The following is a 22,517-nucleotide window of genomic DNA, read 5'->3' as shown; positions in this document are numbered from 1 at the left end:
GCTCTACCTTACTCCCACCTTATTTGACATTTCCTGTCCTATTGTGTTTTACACCCCACCTTTCTATGAAAATACAGTGCTTACAAGAAAAAGGCTGCAGGGAGCTGTAGCACTCACCTGAACAACCTCATTAAGCTGAAGTTGTTCAGGTGACTATAGTGTCCCTTTAATAAAGAATATATTTAAAAATAAAAATAAAGTAAGAACTCAAAGTGAATTTCAGATTTAAGGCTACAGTAACTAAACTGAAAGCATAGCTCATATACCAAATTTTTTCCAGTTGACTATTTTGACCTTGAATTGGAAATTCACTTTTATAATTTTTTCTTTTATAATTTTTATAATTTTTATAATTCATTATTTTTGTTGTGCATGGATGGTACATGACAGCATACTGTTAAGCAACAAATCTCGTTATAAACATGTAGTGAGAAAACCGAACAGTAGAGCGTAGTTTGCACATTTTATATTAATTATGCAAGCTAGAAAGACACAGTGCTAGTGCTGGGTTTTAGAAGGTTAACAGGCTAAAATGTGAGGCATAGGTACTGGTTGCAAAAACTGAATTAGACTAAGGGGACTGTCACTATGCCCATGAGTAGTAGCATGCTAATGCTAACAGGAGAGTATAGGGCAAAAATAATTACAAAAAAGTACATAATGCCACTAGGAGTGAAGTTATAAAAAAAAAAAAGAAGAGTGAAAATACAATTCTGTCTTAAGGATGGTAAAAACTCTGCTTGGTGCATTCACCCTAGGCCCTATATGGGCCTCAGCAAAGCGTCTTGGATCTCATTCAGCCTATCAGGGGTACCTCACATTCATTAACAGAAATTAATTTTGTGCCGCCTAGAGCTATACATCCTATAAATGGATCACGACCGGTACTATTATGGCGTTTTCTGGACTTCCGATATCTCCACTTCCGGGTAAGATAGAATGGACGATCCTGTCACGTATGACGTCAAAACGTTTTGACGTTACTGCAGCAATGACGTATGAATGCAGAGTTCCAGACGGCACGAAAATTTATTTCCGGATATACAGATTAAAAGCCAGCACCAGGTGATGAACATTATACACTTTGACAAAGACTGCAAGGTTGAAACGCATTAGTGTTACTGGACTTTTCTTTGAAGTGAGACTTCTTACCTACCTCAGATGATATTGTTTTGATTCATACCTACCTGGGAAAGGAGGACATCGAGGTGTTGTGCTGATAGCTTGAATACATTTGTTATTCTTCTGCTGATACCGCCAGAGCCTGCATTCTTAGGCTCTGAAGATTGTGAGTGACCCATTACCTCTGTTATTGATCAATTGTTATTTTATACAGTATAGTGCTGTCTTTATTTTTAATACTGTTTTTTACAGACCCATTACCTCTGTTATTGATCAATTGTTATTTTATACAGTATAGTGCGATGTCTTTTTTTTAATACTGTTTTTTACAGAATGATCAGGAGGTATTCACAATAATAAGTATTAATTACTGTATGTCTTGCACCCCCCTCACTGTGTTTGCTTTTACTTGTTTATGTAGTGTCTTTTGAGTGATTTTAGACACTGGGGGTTGTTGCAATTGTTTCTCATCACTCAGAGCGGGTTGCTCCCTTTCTTTGGAATAGCCTGCCTACCGCCATCAGACTCTCCACTAGTCTTCAATCATTTAAGAAGTGCCTTAAAACCCATCTCTTTAGGAAAGCTTATGGCCTCTCAGAGTAACCTCTTCCTCATATACCGGTCTCTTGCTCTCTCCTATAGGGCAGCACTCTCCTCTCTCCTCCAGCTCTACCTTACTCCCACCTTATTTGATTGACATTTCCTGTCCTATTGTGTTTTACACCCCACCTCCTATAGACTGTAAGCTCGTTTGAGCAGGCTTCAACCTATCGTTCCTGCAGGTTTTCTTGTAAATGTCCTATTTATAGTTAAATCCCCCCTCTTATAATATTGTAAAGCGCTACAGAATCTGTTGGCGCTATATAAATGGCAATAATAAAAGGAAGAACAAGCAGTAAACCTGTGTCAGGGTCATGTGCTCATTGATGCACATGGGGAACGAAGGCTAGCCCATCTGGTCTGATCACACAGAAGTTAAAATTGCAGAAAAACGTAAAGCTGGACATGATAGAAAGGTGTCAGAACACAAAGTGCCTCACAGTTTGCTTTGCATGGAGATGTGTAGTCGCAAACCAGTTAGAATGCCCATGTTGACCACTATCCACAGCTGAAAGCGCCTTTAATGGGGACTTGATCATCAAAACTGGACCACGGAGCAGTGAAAGAAGCTAGCCTGGTCTGATGAATAATGTTTTCTTTTAGATGCATGTGTGTCATTTACCTAGGTAAGAGAAGGTAGCAGGCTGCACTATGGGAAGAAGGCAGGCCGACAGAGGCAGTGTTATATTCTCAGCAATGTTCTGCTGGAAAACCTTGGGTCCTGTCATCAATGTGGTTGTTATTTTGACACATAGTGTTTTAATATTTTAAACGCATTTGTTCATATATGAGCAACTTTTTCCTGTTTTGCTGCATTATTCTATTGCTGTTGGGATTTCGAGGAAGCCCCATTTTGTTTTTGGTTTGCTGCCGCTTATTCTTTATTTGGTGGTACAGCGCTGATCCTTCGGTTTGCTTTTTACCTACCTAGACGTTGTTGCAGACCACGTACACCCCTTCATGGCAATGGTGTTCCAAGATGGCAGTGGCCTCTTTCAGCAGGATAATGTACCCTGCCACACTGAACAATTGTTTAGGAATGGTTAGAAAATATGACAGAGATCAAGGTCTACAAATTCCTCAGATCTTAATCCGATTGAGAACCTGTGGGATTTGCAGGAACAACAAATACGATCCATGGATGCCCCACTTTGCAACTTGCAGGTCTTAAAGGAACTGCTGCTAATGTCTTGGTGCCAGACACCACAGGACATGTGCAGAGGTCTTGAGGAATCCATGCCTCGAAGCATCAGAGCTGTTTAGGCAGCACAAGGGAGGCCTCTAGGATATTAGGCAGGTGGTTTTAATGTTGTGGCTGATCAGTGCATGTGAGAATGAGAGAAAGTGGCAATGAAAAGAGATAGATAAAGACCAAATATTTTTTGCATACCTAAGAAATGAATGACAAAATCAGGTATGGATAATTACTTGTTTTTATGTGAAGAAATCAACAAACAGGAGATATCTGCATGATATGTGCAGTGTATAATGGGAAAGTACAAAAACACAATCAATTTAAATATATTGTAATGATCTTCATTTAATCAATTCTTTAAAGCAACAATAAATTACAGAATCATATAGACTGGACTATGGTTCTTTTAATTTTACTATTTTTAACTTGTTAAATCTCATTAAGTTCACACGCCTCCCATGCAATAGTTTACATTTATAAACAATGTAACAATGTAACCTCACCACAACAGTGGATTTCTTAGGAAATGCAGAAGGGCACAGAGACAAAATAAAACCAGTACAGTCAATGGCAGATATGAACCAAAGTACAGTAAACTATTCAACGAGTGTTGAGAGGAGGGAACGATTTGCACGAACTACAGCCATTTTAGTGATGGAATTAACTTCTCGCAGCTACTGCAGGAGGCTGTTCTGATTGGAGCTGTTTCCCAAGGTATTCCCTGAAAGACAAAATCAGACATAACATCTGTTAGAATTTAGGAATAATATTGTAATCACAGTGTCAAAAATGTTAAACTTTTGAGAAAGAGTCTGCCTTTTATTTTTAATACATATTAACCACAGATGGAAGAATCCAATGTTTAAACTCCTGAGGGGGGGAAATAAGGCACTCTCAAAATCCAATATTGTGTATAGAAACTTGACTTATGTTTTTCATGAATTCAACACCAAGTGCCAATGGAACATGAATTATTGCCTACCTTTCCATATAAGGTGAAAGGTGAATTAATCACATGGGTCCAGAGGTACACAGAGCTAAACAAATTTATATGAATACGTTATTAATGGATTTTGCATAAACTACTTGTTATAATACTACTTACTGCACTGAAACTGAGATTTCAGAGCTTGATTGCGTATAACTCTCAGGAGGCTAATTAATACCCTTGTAAATTACAAGATTTGACAGCCCTCCTTATAGCGTTTAAATCAACTCAAGAACATATTCACAAAAACGTGTACCAACGGATCATTTTTCCTTTTTCGTAACTCCTTCACCAAGGAAATCATAAACAAATGTCTAAGAAGGTATGCAACCCACACACTGGAATCATGTACACAATTGCACTCAAACTTCATTTATTGCAAATTTTGTTTATAAATGTTCCCCCTAAACAGAGTGACCAGTCACAGCACAGTGCCACTGGAAGCCACAAAGCTGTGAGCATCTAAACACTGTATACAGAGAGACTAGTGTTCTGTATACAGTGTACCTTCCACTAATTGCCAGTGGAACTGCCACCCTTCTTCCAGGGAAGAAGATAATCGGAGGGTGGCTGATTGAAAAGCTGGCAAAGGGGAGAGCAGTTCATGTGTGGAGAGACTGGCAGCTGCTCAGCACACTGATTTCTATGCTCCATTTGACCCCTTAAGGACCAAACCTCTGGAATAAAAGGGAATCATGACATGTCACACATGTCATGTGTCCGTAAGGGGTTAAACATAAATGTACACTGCATATTAGCATGGATACAGCATGTGATAAGAGACTTTCTGATAGCTGCATCTGCTCTCACAGTACAGTCACCACTAGAACACCAGGGCAAATGTGTGTAGGAGGGGTGGGGGTAGTCAGAAATAGGTATAGGAACGCCATAGACACGTGTGCGTTGTTGTCTATTTCTGTGTGTGATATTTTGTCTATGTGTCTCACAGTATATTGCACAGTATCTGTATGTGTGTTTGTCTTTCTAGCAGTTGTATTAGTGAGTCTGTCCAGAATATCTGTGCACTAGACTGTGTGTATATGTGTACATGTATTAGAGTGTGTGTCCAAAGAGGCAGCATGGCTGCAATGTGAGGGGTGATCTGTATCATATGGCGACAACATATTTAATATACATGGATATATGATAAAATATACATATATATATATATATATATGGTATAATGTATATGTATAAGGAGGATGATCGACTCCGAGGGGTAAAAAGTCAGTTACATATTCAAAAAAGTTATTTGTTTACAACATTATTTTCCGATCAGTAAACTTTATTATTTGGTAAATGTTTTTCTGTCGAACCAAAATTATTTTTTTCCATTAATTAGTTCCATTAATTAAATATTACCTTCCAAGGCACCCAAAATATGTTTTCCCCACAAAGGTTGTGAAAGAGTTAATTAGGTACTTGACTACAAACCATCACTCGATTACATTAAACCGTATTATACATATCATTTGTAGCTTACTTAGAGAAGGAAGTAAGCATTCACACTATACAGATTGCTCTGTATTACAATTGTAACGGAGATAAAAGATAATTAGCATTCTACACAAGGCTTGCAATATCATCCATGTAATTGGATTTATACAACAACTTCTCAGTTTTTCAGGATTATGGTGTACCCATGTATTTCTAGACTAACAACAATGAAGTCTGGCTTTTAACATGCATAGGAGATAAGTACCATATTATGAAGTCTCCCCCCCCCCCCCCCCCCATGAAATGCTGACTATACTTCAAGTAAACAAGCACAGCATACAATATCATTGCATGTTCCTAAGAGCCTTTAAATCCTAAGAAGCGAAGTCACTTCAACAGACTGGGTTTATTCATGCCTTTGTGGATATACAATATTTTGTAATATAATGAAATGTGTGTTTACATAAAGCCCATTATTATGAATATATAATTATTTAGTTATGTAACATATAGATTGTCTTCATTGCTGATTGCACACGTCTTTTTCCAAGACTCATGGGTTTCACTAGCTAAACAAATGTTAATTTCCAGGATGAAAAACTGAATATGTCTTGAAGGAAATCAAGTCTGTAGTGTCAGATTAGAACAGGATGAGTTATATTAATTTTCTGAGACTCAACCTTCACTTAACGGTTTGCTTACTTTAAAAGAAGAAAAAAAAAAAAACTACCACAAGAAGAGGACATAGTCTTAAATAAGAGGGGCAAAGGTTTAAAAATAATATCCGGATGTGTAACTTTACTGAGAGGGTAGTGGATGCATGGAATAGCCTTCCAGCTGAAGTGGTAGAGGTTAACACAGTAAAGGAGTTTAAGCATGTGTGGGATAGGCATAAGGCTATCCTAACTATAAGATAAGGCCAGGGACTAATGAAAGTATTTAGAAAATTGGGCCGACTAGATGGGCCGAATGGTTCTTATCTGCTGTCACATTCTATGTTTCTAACGGCCGACCTTTTCTTGAATTGTGTATAAGTTGTGCACAACATTAGTATTGAAAACCCCACAGCTTGTAGTATGAAATGTAAATTCAAAGCCTACAGCTGTAATACATTTTTGGCAATTGTACAGAATTCAATAATTCTGCAATGCGCATAAAAAATTAAAAAAAATAAATAAACACACACAATCTATACCCAGTCAATCCCATGAATATTTTACCGTTGATCTCGTTCTGGCAAAAAATGTAACAAAAATAACAGTAATAGTTTGCTGATTCAAAGATAAGAAAAGATATTAAAACACAGTGCATTCTGTTAATGTTACCATTTTCAATCAGAGATGCATTTTCTAGCACAATCAAATGTTCAAGTCTTTTTGTATCGTTGAAATCATCCATTACATTTATTAACTTTGTAGTCTAATATATATACTACAAAGTTAATAAATGTAGAGGAGATATAGTTTGTTTACTCTCGTTTTCTATAAATGTGTCTGTCCTCCCTTAATCAATTACAATCCTCTTTTTGAATATCCAATTTAATCTCAAACGCATAAGATCAAGCAATCGAACTTTGCAAAATATGAACTATGTTGTAATCCAATGACTGGGATGCAGATGCCATATGTTGACCAACCAGTTACAGGCCAATTACTCAATTTCAATGCAAGTTCAAGGCAGAGTTTGTCTTATTTCTTCTTTTTCAATCCTGGATTACATTTAGACTCCAGTTAGCGTTTGCTCTCACAAGTTTGAAATGAATAGATTTGCTTATAGACGGCTATTTAAAAGCACCACCTTAACCTTCTAGACATCGACAGACCATGAATGCTAAATGAATGTGATACGGTTTTACAATATATTTCATTTTAATGTCAAAGTGTTCAATTCAGTGTTATGATTATGAAATGCATTAAATCCAATGTATCCAAGGATACTGTTTGAGTGCTTACAGTGTGTCTCTTTAAAGGACAATGGTCATAAAGTGTTCACTTAATTTTTTAAGTTTATTTTTTAAGATTATTTCATTTTTTTTAATTTTTTATCTGGTTGGGCAGACTCAACAGCTGCTCAACCTAGCAATTGTAGCAGCAGGCATGTTAGGTCAAACAGCAGTTGGTCAGATAAAAGAGACTGACCCAACATGGCTGTTCAGCCAGATAAAAAGTGAAATTTTTGGGGAGGGGGTGGGTGGAGTCCTATAGATCACTAATATAATTAAAGGGGCACTATCATCACAAGAATAAACTACAGCTTATTGTATTTTCTTTTTCTGGGGAGTATAATCATTCCCTTCAGGCTTTTTGCAGTAAACACTGTCTTTTCAGAGAAAATGTAATGTTTACATTACAGCCCTGGGCCACTCCTCAGATATCTACTAGAGGTGCTTCCTGGGGCAGTGCTGTTCAGTGTGCAGCCCTGCCATTCAGTGTCTGCACCCTCTGCATGCAGACACTGAACTTGCCTTGTTCAATGCATCTCTATAAGGAGATGCTGATTGGCCAAGGCTGTGTTTGGCTTGTGCTGGCTCTGCACAAGGTGGGGTGGGGGGAGGTGGAATTTTTAGCACAATGGGGTCAGCAATACATGTTTGTGTTCCTGGCCCTGTAACGTTCCTTTAAGTTTCACTAAATGCAAAAAAAAGAAAAGAAAAAGTGAAAATCTGATGACCTATGTCCTTTAATAACTAACCATACTTGTAACAGTGTCCAATTTTAATACCTCCAATAAAACGGCTTGCTTGGTTTTAACACCACACTTGGCATTTGAACTTAGTAAGTGGCAGTTAAACAAGATTCAGATTAAACCTTCATGAGTCAGGAAGATGTTAACCTCTGCAAACCCTTATAATATCACTTGTTAATAAAAAGGTTTCACTGGCCACTGGCAACTTTCAATGTACATGTGTTAAGTCGCTGTGTAAGGATTGGCAGAACATCAGTCATTAATAGCATTTCATTTATTTCCCAGCACCCTGATCTTAAAGTAGACTACTGATAAAAAGGTTTTGTAAAAATGGTACTGTTAATCTGTCACGTATGAAGAAAATCTATACAACCCTGCTGGATGTAATTATTGCTGAAGGTTTGTTATTCACTCAGTTACTGCACTAGATAATTGAAGGGCTAAAAGTGTTTGAGTTACGCAGCAAGTTCTGCCAGAACGTGGCACTTTGTAATGTACAGCTGATGAGATAACAAGTATAATTTTCAATAAATATCAATAAAGTTGATCAATAAGGTAAAATCCTGTACAATGTAATGTATCAGGGGCGACTGCCAATTCCGAAAACGAGGCTGTCAATCAACAAAAAGCCTACATTAACTACTTTTAAAAATCTATATTTTAACAGAGCATCAGATTTTAACACTTAACAGACTGCTCATAGAGGAGAGGACGCGTTGCTAATTTGCTACAGTTGCCCTTTTGAGAGATCTCTTGATTCTGATTCATGTAGTATTTATAAATTACACATTAAATCAATGAAATGAAAGGGCGGCATACATGTATGTAAATATCATGAGAGTGGGTGCTAGTTTCTTCTTTAAGTTTAGCAAATATACAATAAACACTGAATAGTAGCAAATTAAAATTAAATTGCAAAACTGAGGCCAAGACAGCCATGACTATGGCCATATTGGAGTATTTTTCTAAAAGACTTTTTTTAGTCTGAATTTTGCAATTGGAATTTAGTTAGTCAAAATTCTGAAATCTAACAACATTTTGACATTTCTACACTATATTTTGAGAATCATTAATTATATGTGGGAATGTCAAAGGTGTCTCCAATTACAATGACCTATAAATGAATATTCAAATGTACCAAGTTCAGGGTAGTTAACGAATGCCTATAGTAAATATATCAATGGATATCAACGTGCCACTAAAAGCTATATTTAGATTTAATATTTTTTATTAATGGCAAGAACTAGTCATCCAGAAATAGTTGCACACTCAGAAATAACAGACTATCGGTAATCATCCTAAATATTTACTAAAGCAAGTCCCGGCCAACTTAAGCAAACATGGTCCCAGCAAATGTAGTTGGAATGGTTTAAGATGTTGGCCCATGAGTTTAACTTCTGAGGAAGGTTGTCCCAAAAGGAAGGTTGTCCCACAGTTGCAAAGCTTTATCCAAGATACAGTTTAGTTCCTTACCAGCACAATGTTATGTGACAGTTCAGTGGTAAAGTAATCCAGCCTTTGTATAATTTCACATTTAATTTCTACTGATATAACGTTGTACGTTATATTGTGGACGTAAAAGGTAACTCCAAACCCCAATACCACCTCTGTGTTAAGCAGTGGTCCTAGTGGTTGAAAATTGCATATGCAGTGTTTTAGGTTGAAACACTGCACATACAGAGTTATTTGCACTTGTGTGCCGGGGACTAGCTACAACCCAGGCACACATGACTTACACAGCCCAGAAAATGTAAATTCTGTGCATATTTTACCTCTGCCGTCAGCGTGCACTGCATGCTAGCAAAAGACTTCACTACTTCTCCCTTGCAGACAGAGCCTGCAAGAGGAAGCTCGGTTCTCCTCTCCCTCGTTAATTGCAGCCCTTCGGCTCACCAGATTTTTTTTTTTTTTTTTTTTTTTAAAGGGACACTATAGTCACCTGAACAACTTTAGCTTAATGAAGCAGTTTTGGTGTATAGAACATGCCCCTGCAGCCTCACTGCTCAATCATCTGCCATTTAGGAGTTAAATCCTTTTGTTAATGAACCCTAGTCACACCTCCCTGCATGTGACTTGCACAGCCTTCCATAAACACTTCCTGTAAAGAGAGCCCTATTTAGGCTTTCTTTATTGCAAGTTCTGTTTAATTAAGATGTTCTTATCCCCTGCTATGTTAATAGCTGGCTAGACCCTGCAAGAGCCTCCTGTATGTGATTAAAGTTCAATTTAGAGATTGAGATACAATTATTTAAGGTAAATTACATCTGTTTGAAAGTGAAACCAGTTTTTTTTTTTCATGCAGGCTCCGTCAATCATAGCTACGGGAGGTGTGGCTAGGGCTGCAAAAACAGAAACAGTGATTTAACTCCTAAATGACAGTGAATTGAGCAGTGAAAATGCAGGGGAATGATCTATACACTAAAACTGCTTTATTTAGCTAAAGTAATTTAGGTGACTATAGTGTTCCTTTAACCCCTTAAGGACCACATTTCTGTAATAAAAGGGAATCATGACATGTCACACATGTCATGTGTCCTTAAGGGGTTAATCACCTGCCTCTCTACTTCTATACCTCCCTCCCTCTACACCTCCCGCATGCACTTTGATCTAATAGGGCATTATTCAAAGAACAAAAAAAAAAAGGTTGCAGAAACCCTTTAATGTAATTTTCATGATGTGAAGTGTCAAAAAGCATTACAAATGTATTTATTTTTTTAAAACCACCCGCTTCCCAAAAAAACCTTAATTGTCTAAATGCATAACAGAAAAACAAAAACCTCTTATCTCTCCGTCAATAGAACATCAAGATATTAACCCCAACATTAACCAACAAAAAGTTTGAAGAGAAATAGGCAAAGCAGAACTAAAGCAAACACACATTAAGTGCACGCCAGTGCTACACGGGGTCAAAACAAATCTATTATAATTAAATATTAGATTTTCTTAATTACATAACCAAGTAACTCAACAGGTGGGCAAGTAATCAGAAAGCAAATGACAGGCAGTAAGTAACTGCAATAAGTGGCTTTTACACAAACATCCATCGTTTCGCTATTTGAAACAAAAAGAACCAAGCATTATAAGATGAGGGTATGGCTTCTCAGGATTTACATGTACAAAAGAAATAGCCAGTCTATTCGCTGCCTTAAGTAATGACCTTTATTATAATAGTGGACTAATATTGAGCAAAAGCAATATTTTATGGTGAAAATAACAGAGAATGTAGCACTTGCCATTTAGAATAATGATTTTATGTTTGCTGTAAGCTGTAGTATGTTTTAGCATTATTAACCATTTGTGTAATTCTACAGAAAGGAAAAACCGTGATTCTTTTGAGACCTCAGTTAATATGGAAAAAATATTCGTTACAAGTCTAGACAATGGGAGAGATGGAACAAAGAATAAAGAAGGATGAAAAAAAAAACCATAACAGATTTGGAGATTAGGATTGTGAAATGCAATGCACTAAGAGCAAAATGTTCAAAACACAAATTATTGAACATGCAATGAGTGCTGCTAATTCCTCCAGGTTTGTGAAGCTATAGGTCAGTGAGTTCATAGCGCATTCACATTCTAGGTGCAGGGTACACCACGGCTTGATAATTCCTCTAGACTTTATGGAACTGCAGACAAAAGTGGAGAATGAAGTAGCAAGTTTAATAAGCAACACAAACACATATACACAGAACCAGTCACACAAACATGGGGTGGATATATATACGATACGATGATTGAAAATAAATCTGGGATAGTAGAAATACAATATATATACATATATATATATATATAAAATATAAAAAAAAAATGTATTTATTTTATGTATTTCTTTTATTCCAGGTGGGTACATATCAGTGTGTGTGTGTATCTTTGTGTCTCTGTGTATGTGCGTTAGTGTGTTTATATGTGTTAATGTATATACTTGTCTATACATTCCAGCAAACATGTCTATAAATTACAAACAACATGCAAACACACCCCTGCAAATACAAGCACAACAGTCACACCCCTGAATTCAAACTCCAAAATTATATATACACACCCCTTCACTCAAACACCAATTCTACACACAAATGTACATCTGCATTTAAAAGACAGCGGTACATCCAAACACACCCCTGCACGCAAATGTAGAAACACACCCTTTTATTAAAAACACTAGAATTCTATACAAATGCAAACTCTACAAAAAAAGCACATCGGCATTTAAAAGGCAACACTACATACGAACACATTCCTGCATTCAAATGCAAACACTACACACAAGTACAGCACTGCATTCCAATGACAACATTACATACAAACACACCCCTACATGCACACACAAACTCTATACAAAAACATGCTTACATTCAAACGCGCAAACACTGCTCACAAATACAACCGTGCCAGAATGGGATCCCCAGCTAGTATAGCCTCGTGGGAGTTGTACGATCTATATTTTTGACACTCTTGCGCTAGAGGGGGAGCTGGGGGAGGGCAATATATGTTCTTGCACCAATATTTACATTAGTTCCGCTACTGCTGCAATGTAAGCTTTGGAAAGCACTGTGGCATTTCACTTCATTATATCAGTAAACCGTTTTTAAAGTACCAACCAGAGGATTATGCAATATAAGCATGAAACATAGTAGTTGTTTAGATCCCAATTTGTCACTCAAGATGACAAACAGCCACAGGCAGATAAAGACATGTCATTTTAATAGCATTATAGCATGACGGATGCATCAACCATTAAATATAGAGGATTATGTGTATGTGATAGGATCTTTGATAATGGAACAAATTTAATATTCAGAACATCTTAATAAAAAAAAAATCTGCAACATCTTGCCATATTCCAAAATGACAGCCTATTACACAATTATCTAAGCTTTATCTAAAATATTCTGTGACAGCTCCATCTTCCTGATACACACAGTATCCAAGTCACATCCAATGTGAAATTTATAAGGAATTCATACTGAAAATACATTATTACAGAACCTTGCGATTGCTGTGGATATTAAAACCTGATCACATATTGAAAGTGTGCTGTACACCTGAGCAGACTACATTTCAAATGTGAAATTGATATGAAATGATGTTACATCTCATACAAGAGACCATTAATAAACAGAATTATGTCTGTCTATCACAATGAATAAAGATTTAAATAACCGTAGCCAAACAAAATACACAAAAAGTAACAGAAAAGTAGCTAATGTATAATGCATTTACATTAAGACAGACATATAGACATTGCTATTTTCATAATAACATCAAACTGTTGAAATCATTGCATTTACATCCAGATATAAAACTGCATCAAATCCTATAGCACCTGCACATTATAATTAGCATTTCCTCCTGAGACCCAGCCCCTTAACTTGTGTCCTCTGTACTGGACATTTCGTTCACATGCATCTCGTTTTATTCTTTTGAGCTACTCTATCAATCCCTGCTGTATTGTAAAGAGGATATCCTGGGCTTCCCAGTGATATGTCATGTGATAGGCTGGGATGCATGGTACGTCCTCTTCCTTTTCATAAAAAATGGATGGCATATGGGAAGCCAATTTTTTCCTTGGTTCCCAGGAAGATATATTTCATGTAACAATTTACTTTAACTGATAAAACTGAATTTTACCACATGACAGGAGGCTTCATATTTGCATATCTTTCTTTACTGAAATCTCCAGCAGCATAGAAACAGTAACAACCAATCAGAGAAAAGATATGCTGCCCATAAAAGGGCCTGTCTATGACATCACTTCCTCTTTCTTTGCTGCTCCAGCCATCAACAGGTCAGAGTATTTTCTCCTACTATTTCATTTACGTTTAATTTGCTTGATTCTCATATAGTGTGTACTGTATTAACGTTTGTTTTCTTACATCATACTGCCCTGGCTACTTGTACCCGTTTTTTCCCCCTCTATTTCTAACTGTCCCTGTATTTATTTGAAGTTTTTCATCTCTGCGGTCCGCGGGCGGCGCGGCCTTTCCCGTGCCTCGGTCGCCGCGCGGACCTTTTTCCTCTTGTCATACAGGGGCTTGTGGGGACGGGTGGAGGGTAACCGGGGTTTGTTTTACCTGTGTTTTGCCGCCTTCGGCATCTCGCTCGCCGCCGCGAGCAGGAACCCTCTCCTCACGCGGCCGGCGGCCATCTTGGATCTCGCGAGATCCGCGGCGGCCGTCTCTCTCCTACTCGGCGGTCCGGTACTCACCCGACCGCTACCACGATATCGGGATTTGCCCTCTAGGGGCTTCCCCACCTTCTCCCCTAGCCTCTTTCGTTTAGGCAGGGAAAAGTCAAGCTCTACTGCCCCCAGAGGGTAGAAGTTTTTATTGTTTCGTTTTTTCCTGTGTATCTGCCTCCATAGGCAAGAATATATGCATGCAATTATTCATATATGTATCTGAAGGCTCTATACTTACCCATACATAATAATTTAAAGGGACATATGCTTATGTTACATCCCTCAAGGGATTTGCTGATATTACTTTACCCGTTCAGGGTATTTTTCATATGGTTACCCTGAGCAGGGTCATATTCATTACTACACCTAAGGGTGAAATTTATGTGGGTGTCCTCTGGGTATTTTTGCATGGCACACCACCTGGGGTGACCCCCCAGATACGCATGCAGGGCGTTCGGCCCACCTGGTTTTTGGTTGATGTGGGTGTCCTCTGGTTTCCACGGCACACCACCCGGGGTGAACCCCGAGCATATGCACGAGGGCTTAACTAATCTATATACAGCCCTACCGGATTATATTACGTGCATCGAGCCTTCTATACATATACCCCTACACCGGGTTGCTCCGGTTGTGGCGGGAGCCGATATATATATAAATATATATATATTTTGCAATACGTTAAACCTCCACGGCATTTCCATTGAAACTTGTTTTCGTCCAACAGGTCACAGATACCTCGGGTCATGGAGGATACTCAAAATAATACAGAATTTCAGGCCATGATCAATGCCGCCGTGGCGGCCTCTGTGGAAAAGGCCCTCCTACGGGCCCTCCCCCACAGTCAAGGCGACTCTAGCCCGCCAGAACGCACGGAAGCGTCGGGCTCAGAAGTGCCCAAAGCTAAGAGGCTCAGAAAGGCCTCGAGCCCCCCCTCCGCCAAAGCGAAGGGCAAGATGCCCGTCAAGCGGGTGAAGAGCGCGGACCGACAACCGCCCCCTTCACACCCCTGTCCTCGGACGAGGCCTATGGCCCACACCCCCTGACTGTGGTGGACGAATGGCAAGGAGACGGCTCACCCTCGGACGACGAGGATTGGCAAGACCTACCACCCACTTCTTCGGCTTACGTCAAGGAGACATTCTTAGGCACGGATGCCGATGACGACCGCCCCGCAGGTCCGTCCGGCGATGGTGTCTTTATGGATGACCAGGGGATGCTGCTATTTGACCCGCGCACCATCCGACATCCTCGCTCCTCGGAATGGACACTGCCAGAACATCTGACAAAATTCATTCATTACTGGCTGCGCAAGCCATTGGAAAAGGAGGTACGGACGCGCCTCCGGGCCGAATGCCCTAGACCGCTGATCCCCGACAAAGTGGCACTGACGCCAGACTTCGATGACACTATGATGGTGTTTATGTCGCGTTCGGGCAGGGACCCACGCAAAGGGGTGGAAAAAGGCATGAAGGCGGCACAGGACAAAGTGCTAGATCTGCTAGGCCCCTTAGCCAAGATGCTGTATCTTGCTGACTTGGCCCTCAGCCAGGACTCGCAACTGGACCCTCATGTCATACGCGAGTGGGCCCAACGCGCAATATGTCTACTGGGCAACGCTAACGCCGCACTTTGCGTCGAGAGACGCAGATCAGCGCTGATCAAGATCGACAGCAAGCTCCTGGAACTTGGAGCCAAGGAATTTGGACCAAAGGCCCAGGGTCTTTTATTTGGTGATGCCTTCATCTCAGAGCTAAAGCGACATGTGAATTTGTTCACAACCTTAAACAAGGCTCAGACCTCCCTCAGGCAGGTGTTCCACACTCCTCCCACAAGAGGTGTTTTTGGAAGGGCTGGCCAGCAGCGGAACCGTGCCGCCAGCCGATTTTGGACCTCAGGTTCTAGGTCGTTTCCACAGACGTCAACCTTCTTCCCGTCCTCATCACAAAGGCCCTCTACGTTCCGAGGTGCAGGGAGGACCAGAGGTTTCAGAGGCCGTGGACGTGGCCGCTTCAATAATGGTGAGTCCTTCCGTACAAACCAATGTCCCAAAGTTTATTGCAGGCAACCTGTCTTCTTTTTTCCAGAACTGGGAACAAATTACCAAAGAAGCCTGGGTTCTCCAAACGGTGCGCGGCTTCGTAATAGATTTTGCCGCACAACCCGTCCAAGCCACTCCCCCCCCACCGATCCACATGTCGTCAGACCAAAGCCGACTAGTGGACGAAGAGATCCACACGCTCTTCGAGAAGGGCGCAGTTCAATATGCGCCAGATGGGGGAGGCTTTATAAGCAATATCTTCTTGGTCAAGAAAAAGACAGGCGAGTATCGGCCGGTTATCAACCTCCGACAACTAAACACCTTTGTGGTCTACAGGCACTTCAAGATGGAGGGTATCCATCTTCTACAAGACCTTCTCGTCCAGAACGACTGGTTTACACGCCTGGACCTCAAAGACGCGTATCTCACGGTCCCCGTGGACAGAGATTACCGTCAGTTTCTTCGCTTCAGATGGAGAGGACGGGTATGCCAATTCACTTGTCTGCCATTCGGCCTCAGCTCGGCTCCGTGGTGCTTCACGAAGCTATTGAGACCAGTGATGGCTCGCATTCGTTCGAAGGGCATACGCTGTCTCGTATACTTGGACGATTTGCTGATCTTCTGCGAATCCGCGTCCAGGCTACGATCGCAGACGAGATTTGTAGTTCACCTACTGGAGTCCCTGGGATTCGTGGTGAACAGGCAAAAGTCGTCTCTCTCTCCATCCCAGTCGGTACAATTCCTGGGTTTCGACATCGATTCGAAGGAATGCGTACTACGCCTCCCCTCGAAAAAGATTGCCTCAATAAGGAAAGAAATCAGGCGAGTCTTGAAGATGGACTCAATACCGCTCAGGATGCTTGCTCGGATTGTAGGACTCCTGTCCTCATCCATTCAGGCGATATTCCCGGGCCCCCTACACTACAGGGCCATGCAACGGCTGAAAGCGGGATATCTGCGCAACGGACATTCCTACGACCACTGGATCCCACTCACTTGGGAGGTAAGATCAGAACTGCGATGGTGGTTACTACACATACAAGCCTGGAACGGCAAGGCGATCTTTGGCCCCTCCCCGGACTTCGTCGTGGAATCGGACGCCAGTTTGTGGGGATGGGGCGCCCACTGCTCAGAGGCCTCCACGGGGGGCCCATGGCAAGGAGAGGAGACCGACCTACACATCAACTGCCTGGAGTTGATTGCGGGTTCCTTCGCCATACGCAGCCTGGCCAAAGACAAGTCGAATTGCTGTATACTGCTCCGCATGGACAACATCTCAGCGGTGCAATACATCAACCGCCTGGGCGGAGCGAGGTCCAGAGACCTGACCGAAGCCACGAGAGACATCTACAGCTTCTGCATACGGAGGAACATCACGATACAAGCGGAATATCTCCCAGGGGTCTCCAACCTGACGGCGGACTGGTTCTCCCGACACTGGAGGGACACCAGCGATTGGACACTCAACAGAGAGGTATTTCAGACACTACGACAACGGATGGGTCCGCTATCAATAGACTTGTTCGCCTCAAGGACCAACCCCCAACTACGGAGGTACTACAGTTGGCTTCCGGACCCGATGGGCGAAGCAGCGGATGCTTTCCTTCAAGATTGGCCCTCTCACGGGGCCTACGCCTTCCCTCCATTTTCTATGATTCCACGGGTGCTAAGGTACCTACGCACCCACAGGATATCGCTCCTGCTCATAACGCCTCTCTGGCAGAGTCAACCGTGGTTCCCGGATCTCCTGGAGATGTCCCACGACAATCCTGTCCTGCTTCCTACCTTTCCACTTCTCCTGTCGGGACCTCGAGGGGAACCTCACCCCCTCGTCCTGGAAGGACAACTGGAACTGGTGGCCTGGACGATTTCAGGGGCTCCTGGTCGGTCCACGGCCTATCACAATCTACTAAAGATCTCCTATGGGACTCATGGGCCCCGGGCACCAGGAGATGTTACATCTCCGCCTGGTCGGCCTGGAGTGATTGGTGCATGGAAAGGGATTCCGATCCCTTTACTGCCCCTATCCCATTGATACTCAATTACCTTGTTCATCTTTTCTCGACGGGTCGATCATATAGATCCCTTAACGTGATCAGATCGGCCATTTCAGCGGCGCACGTCCCAGTACAAGGCAGACCGGTGGGTCAGGACCCGCTGGTATGCCGTCTATTACGGGGTGCCAGACTGACGAGACCTCCAGCACCCAAATATTCCAACCTCTGGCAAGTGAATGGAGTGCTGGATTTCCTTCGGGGCTGGCCAGACAACCCTGCGCTATCGCTGAAACAACTCTCAGCCAAATTGGCCTTACTGTTATGCCTCGTCTCTTTCCGACGGGTGTCGGACATTAGGGCCTTTGACGTGGACGGTTTCTCTCTCACTCCAGAGGGAGTCACCTTTTCCATCACAAGACGGACTAAATCAGATTCGTCCTCCGTGTCTTACCCATATTTCGAATCAGACTCCAAACTGTGCGTTGTCAAGACACTTAGGAGATACGTGGAAATCACAGCCGCCCTCCGGCGCTCCTTGTCGGGCCAGTTGCTGATTTCCTACGTAAAGCCTCACGGCCCAGTATCTGCGACAACCCTGGCTAGATGGGTTCGCTGGTTACTTCAGTTGGCAGGAATCGAATCTAGCTTTGGAGCACATTCGGTCAGAGGGGCGGCAGCGTCCCAAGCGTTCTTGGCAGGCGCCTCCCTAGCCGACATTATGCGTTGTGCGGACTGGTCTCGGGAAAGTAGGTTTCGTACTTTCTATTTCCGGCAAATCTCACATGCTTCCTTCACACTAGTTCGGCCTAAGCTTTAAAAATGCAAATATGAAGCCTCCTGTCATGTGGTAAAATTGAAGATTATATTAGCTTTAGTGTACTAATAATCTTAATTTTAGTAATGACAGGAGGCGAATATTTCCCACCCTAGGGATGTTTTTCCCCCCCAGTTTATCTACGGTTTCAGGATTAGGTTCTAGTGCTCAGGTAAGCATGCTAGCTCTTGTTGTATGTGTTTTTTACTTTTTGATATGTTGCTTATTATTATATGTGTGGATTGTATAACTCACCATTTTTTCCCTTTAACTAGGCTATGTTTGTTATGTTTTTTCACTCGTTATGCTTTTGAAATCCTATGTTAGTTGTATGATTACGCATCTTATTATCCATCTATGTTCAGATGTTCAATGTTTATGATATGCGGACATAATGCCACGCCAGAAACCTTTCACCTTTTTCTTTTTCTTTCAGCGTGAATATCCATTCTACAGGAAGAAGACTCGTTTTCCACACCATAACACCATGGATCTACCAAAGTTTTTTTTCCTAATATGTTGTTGAATTGTTAATTTGTATTGTTTACTGTTGTATGGACTGTTAATTTTTTCGCCTCAAAGAAAGAGGAAGTGATGTCATAGACAGGCCCTTTTATGGGCAGCATATCTTTTCTCTGATTGGTTGTTACTGTTTCTATGCTGCTGGAGATTTCAGTAAAGAAAGATATGCAAATATTCGCCTCCTGTCATTACTAAAATTAAGATTATTAGTACACTAAAGCTAATATGATCTTCAATTGCTAGGTAACCTCCTGATACTTCTCTAGAAATTAGTAGGAAATGTGTTGAAATAATGGTTCAAAGACTGAAGCCATAGCAACCAGGATGTAAGGAAAGCATCTGTCTGAAGATACAGATCTAACATCCAATTGAACTTCAATCCAAAAGAATCAACAGACTGGCCCTGAAGAACTCTTTAAGGCAGGGATGTCGAACATGCGGCCCCCCAGATGTTGCTGAACTACAACTCCCATGATTCCTTGGCTATCTGTTTCATTGAAAGAATCATGGGAGTTGTAGTTCAGCAACATCTGGGGGGCCGCATGTTCGACATCCCTGCTTTAAGGTAACAAAAGAACACAGTAACCCAAGACATCTTCTCAAAGTGCCTCCTTAGAGAAAAAAAAAAAAAGAACAGAACCAAGATCATCTATGACGATCCTTCTGTAGTTAATTTAGTGAACATGTATTATCTCTCGACAGAAAACGTGATTAAACTGAGCTCCCTATACCATGCATGACACAAAAGGTGAGATCAATCAAAGTTCCTTGAAAGTTCTTCACCTGCCACCATCCTCCCTGTATACACCACTATCACTAGACTTAAGCACAACTGCAGTTCAGCTGGTATGAACCAATCTAATGCCTTTTCTGCACCCAAAAGACCTTCATCAACCAAAAACCACATGACAGAAAACGGACTGGATTTTGCAGAGTTGGATCTTACAGGTCGTCTAAGCCAAGTAATTAATTTGAAATCATTATCATTCATCGGAGGGCCTATAATTAAATGCACTATTGATGAAGTCAAATATTTCGGGAGAAAGTGAAAGTCCATCTGTAATAAGCAAGCTTGCATCATGCTGTCAGCAGTTGAGAGCGATTGATAAGGATGCCTGCCGGCAAAGAGAGGAAAAAGATTATTCCAAGTTGTTAGCAGAAAGAGCATTATTAGGAGTCTATGGAGAAAAAACAAGATCTGATTGTATGTTGAGGTTTCTGGTTGCCAACAGACTAATGTAAAATCGGTGTAAAAGTCCTATTGTAGCTTTCTTATAAGCAATGTTCATTTGTCTAGTATTTTGTGATATGCTAATAAATCACTGTAGAATCAGAAAAGTATATGTAGACTTTTATAGACATGCTGTATTCTGGCATAGTGTATCAAGTGGAATGGTGTCAGAAAATGCAACAAATTGTGTCACAGATAGTAACCCAAGGAAAAAAAATGTCCCCTCCCTTTACTTTTATGCATCTTACAGATGGTAGAGAAAACGCTTAAAAATAAAATAAATAAAAATGCTCCTCTTCAAAAAAGTTCTTCAAGTTGTATTAACTTTTTTTTTCTTCTTGAATATATGTGTAGTTTATAAACTAATACTAATCTATACTATTCTATAAACATACTTTAAAGGGACACTATGGTCACCAGAACAACTACAGCTTATTGTATTTGTTCTGGTGAGTATAATCAGTCCCTGCATGATTTTTGGAGTAAACACTGTCTTTTCAGAAAAAAGACAGTTTACATTAAAGCCTAGGAATACCTTTAATGGCCACTCATCAGATGGCTACTAGAGGTACTTCCAGGGGCAGTGCTGCACACTGTGCAGCACTGATATTCAGTATATTCACCCTCTGCATGGAGACACTGAACTTTCCTCACAGAGATGCATTGATTCAATGCAGCTCTATAAGGAGATGCTGATTGGCCAGAGCCGTGTTTGGCTTGTTCTGGCTCTGCCCCTGATCTGCATCCTTGACAAGCTCAGCCAACCCAATGCTTTCCTATGTGAAAACATTGTGATTGGCTCCAATCATAATTTATAATGATGTCAAACAGGCAGATTAGGGGCAGAACAAGAAGCAGCAAACTGGAATAAGGGTAAGATTGTACTATATTTATGGGGGTTCGGGGGGGATCAGATGGTGGTTTTAACACTATATGGTGGGAATACATGTTTGTGCCCCTGACTCTACAGTGTTCCTTTAAACCTTACACATTTTTCAGACTAAATAAATGCTGCTCAACAACAATATTTCCCAAATCAGGTAAACATCTGTAATTATAATTTACACTCCAACACTAAATCAAGAATAAAAATACTGAAGAATATTTTTTTTTTCTTGGAGTTTAGTTAGCTCAAAAACATATACTGATGCAGGAAGCCAGCACAAAAAAGCTCAACTTATTTATGCCCAATGGTCTGAGGTGGAGCTAATATTTTAAGTCTGAATTTTAAGCATACCACCTTGGCAGATCGTGTCACTGTAATGAAATACTGCAACAAAGTTACAGGATAGATTCTGACAAGGCTACATACCTATTTGATTTGATATATACTGACAAAGTATTTTATTTCTTCCCCCCCAAAAAAGTTTGTCCGATTCCTATAATGTAGAAATCTCACCGTGCAATAATATACAGTCACCAACTATAAAAGCCCTGTTCTAATATGATGAGTACTTACAACACTTCTCAAAAAAATATCTACACTGTCTTTTTTGTGGGTGGGTTTTTCTACTCGCCAGAATTCTACCTAAGGGAAGTCAAAATGATTTTAGACATATCATTATTCCTAGACAAGTGACATGCTAACTACTGCAGTTTTGAAACCTTTGCAGAAGTAAATTTTTACTGAAAGATTATTTAAATTGCTATTTAAATGGCTCTGATTAAGGTCTGGCTGCCCTTTTCTCTCCTGTAAAACTTTAGGAAACTGCT

The 22,517-nt window shown here is 40.8% G+C and overlaps 1 protein-coding gene across 1 annotated transcript in view; it reads right to left on the bottom strand.

Annotated features, from left to right (window-relative positions):
• Window positions 1-3,137: 3,137 nt before the first annotated feature.
• ATP6V1H (ATPase H+ transporting V1 subunit H) overlaps window positions 3,138-22,517 on the bottom strand; it is a 111,174-nt gene continuing 91,794 nt past the window's right edge. The window contains exon 15 of the mRNA XM_063450428.1: window positions 3,138-3,638. Coding sequence (XP_063306498.1) covers window positions 3,578-3,638 — 61 coding nt within the window. The 3' untranslated portion in view covers window positions 3,138-3,577. The remainder of the gene's footprint in view (window positions 3,639-22,517) is intronic.

This window comes from Pelobates fuscus, chromosome 4 (genome assembly GCF_036172605.1).
Source record: "Pelobates fuscus isolate aPelFus1 chromosome 4, aPelFus1.pri, whole genome shotgun sequence".
NCBI lineage: Eukaryota > Metazoa > Chordata > Amphibia > Anura > Pelobatidae > Pelobates > Pelobates fuscus.
The sequence above is the reverse complement of the archived record's forward strand: the minus strand, read 5'-3'. Positions and strand labels throughout refer to the sequence as shown.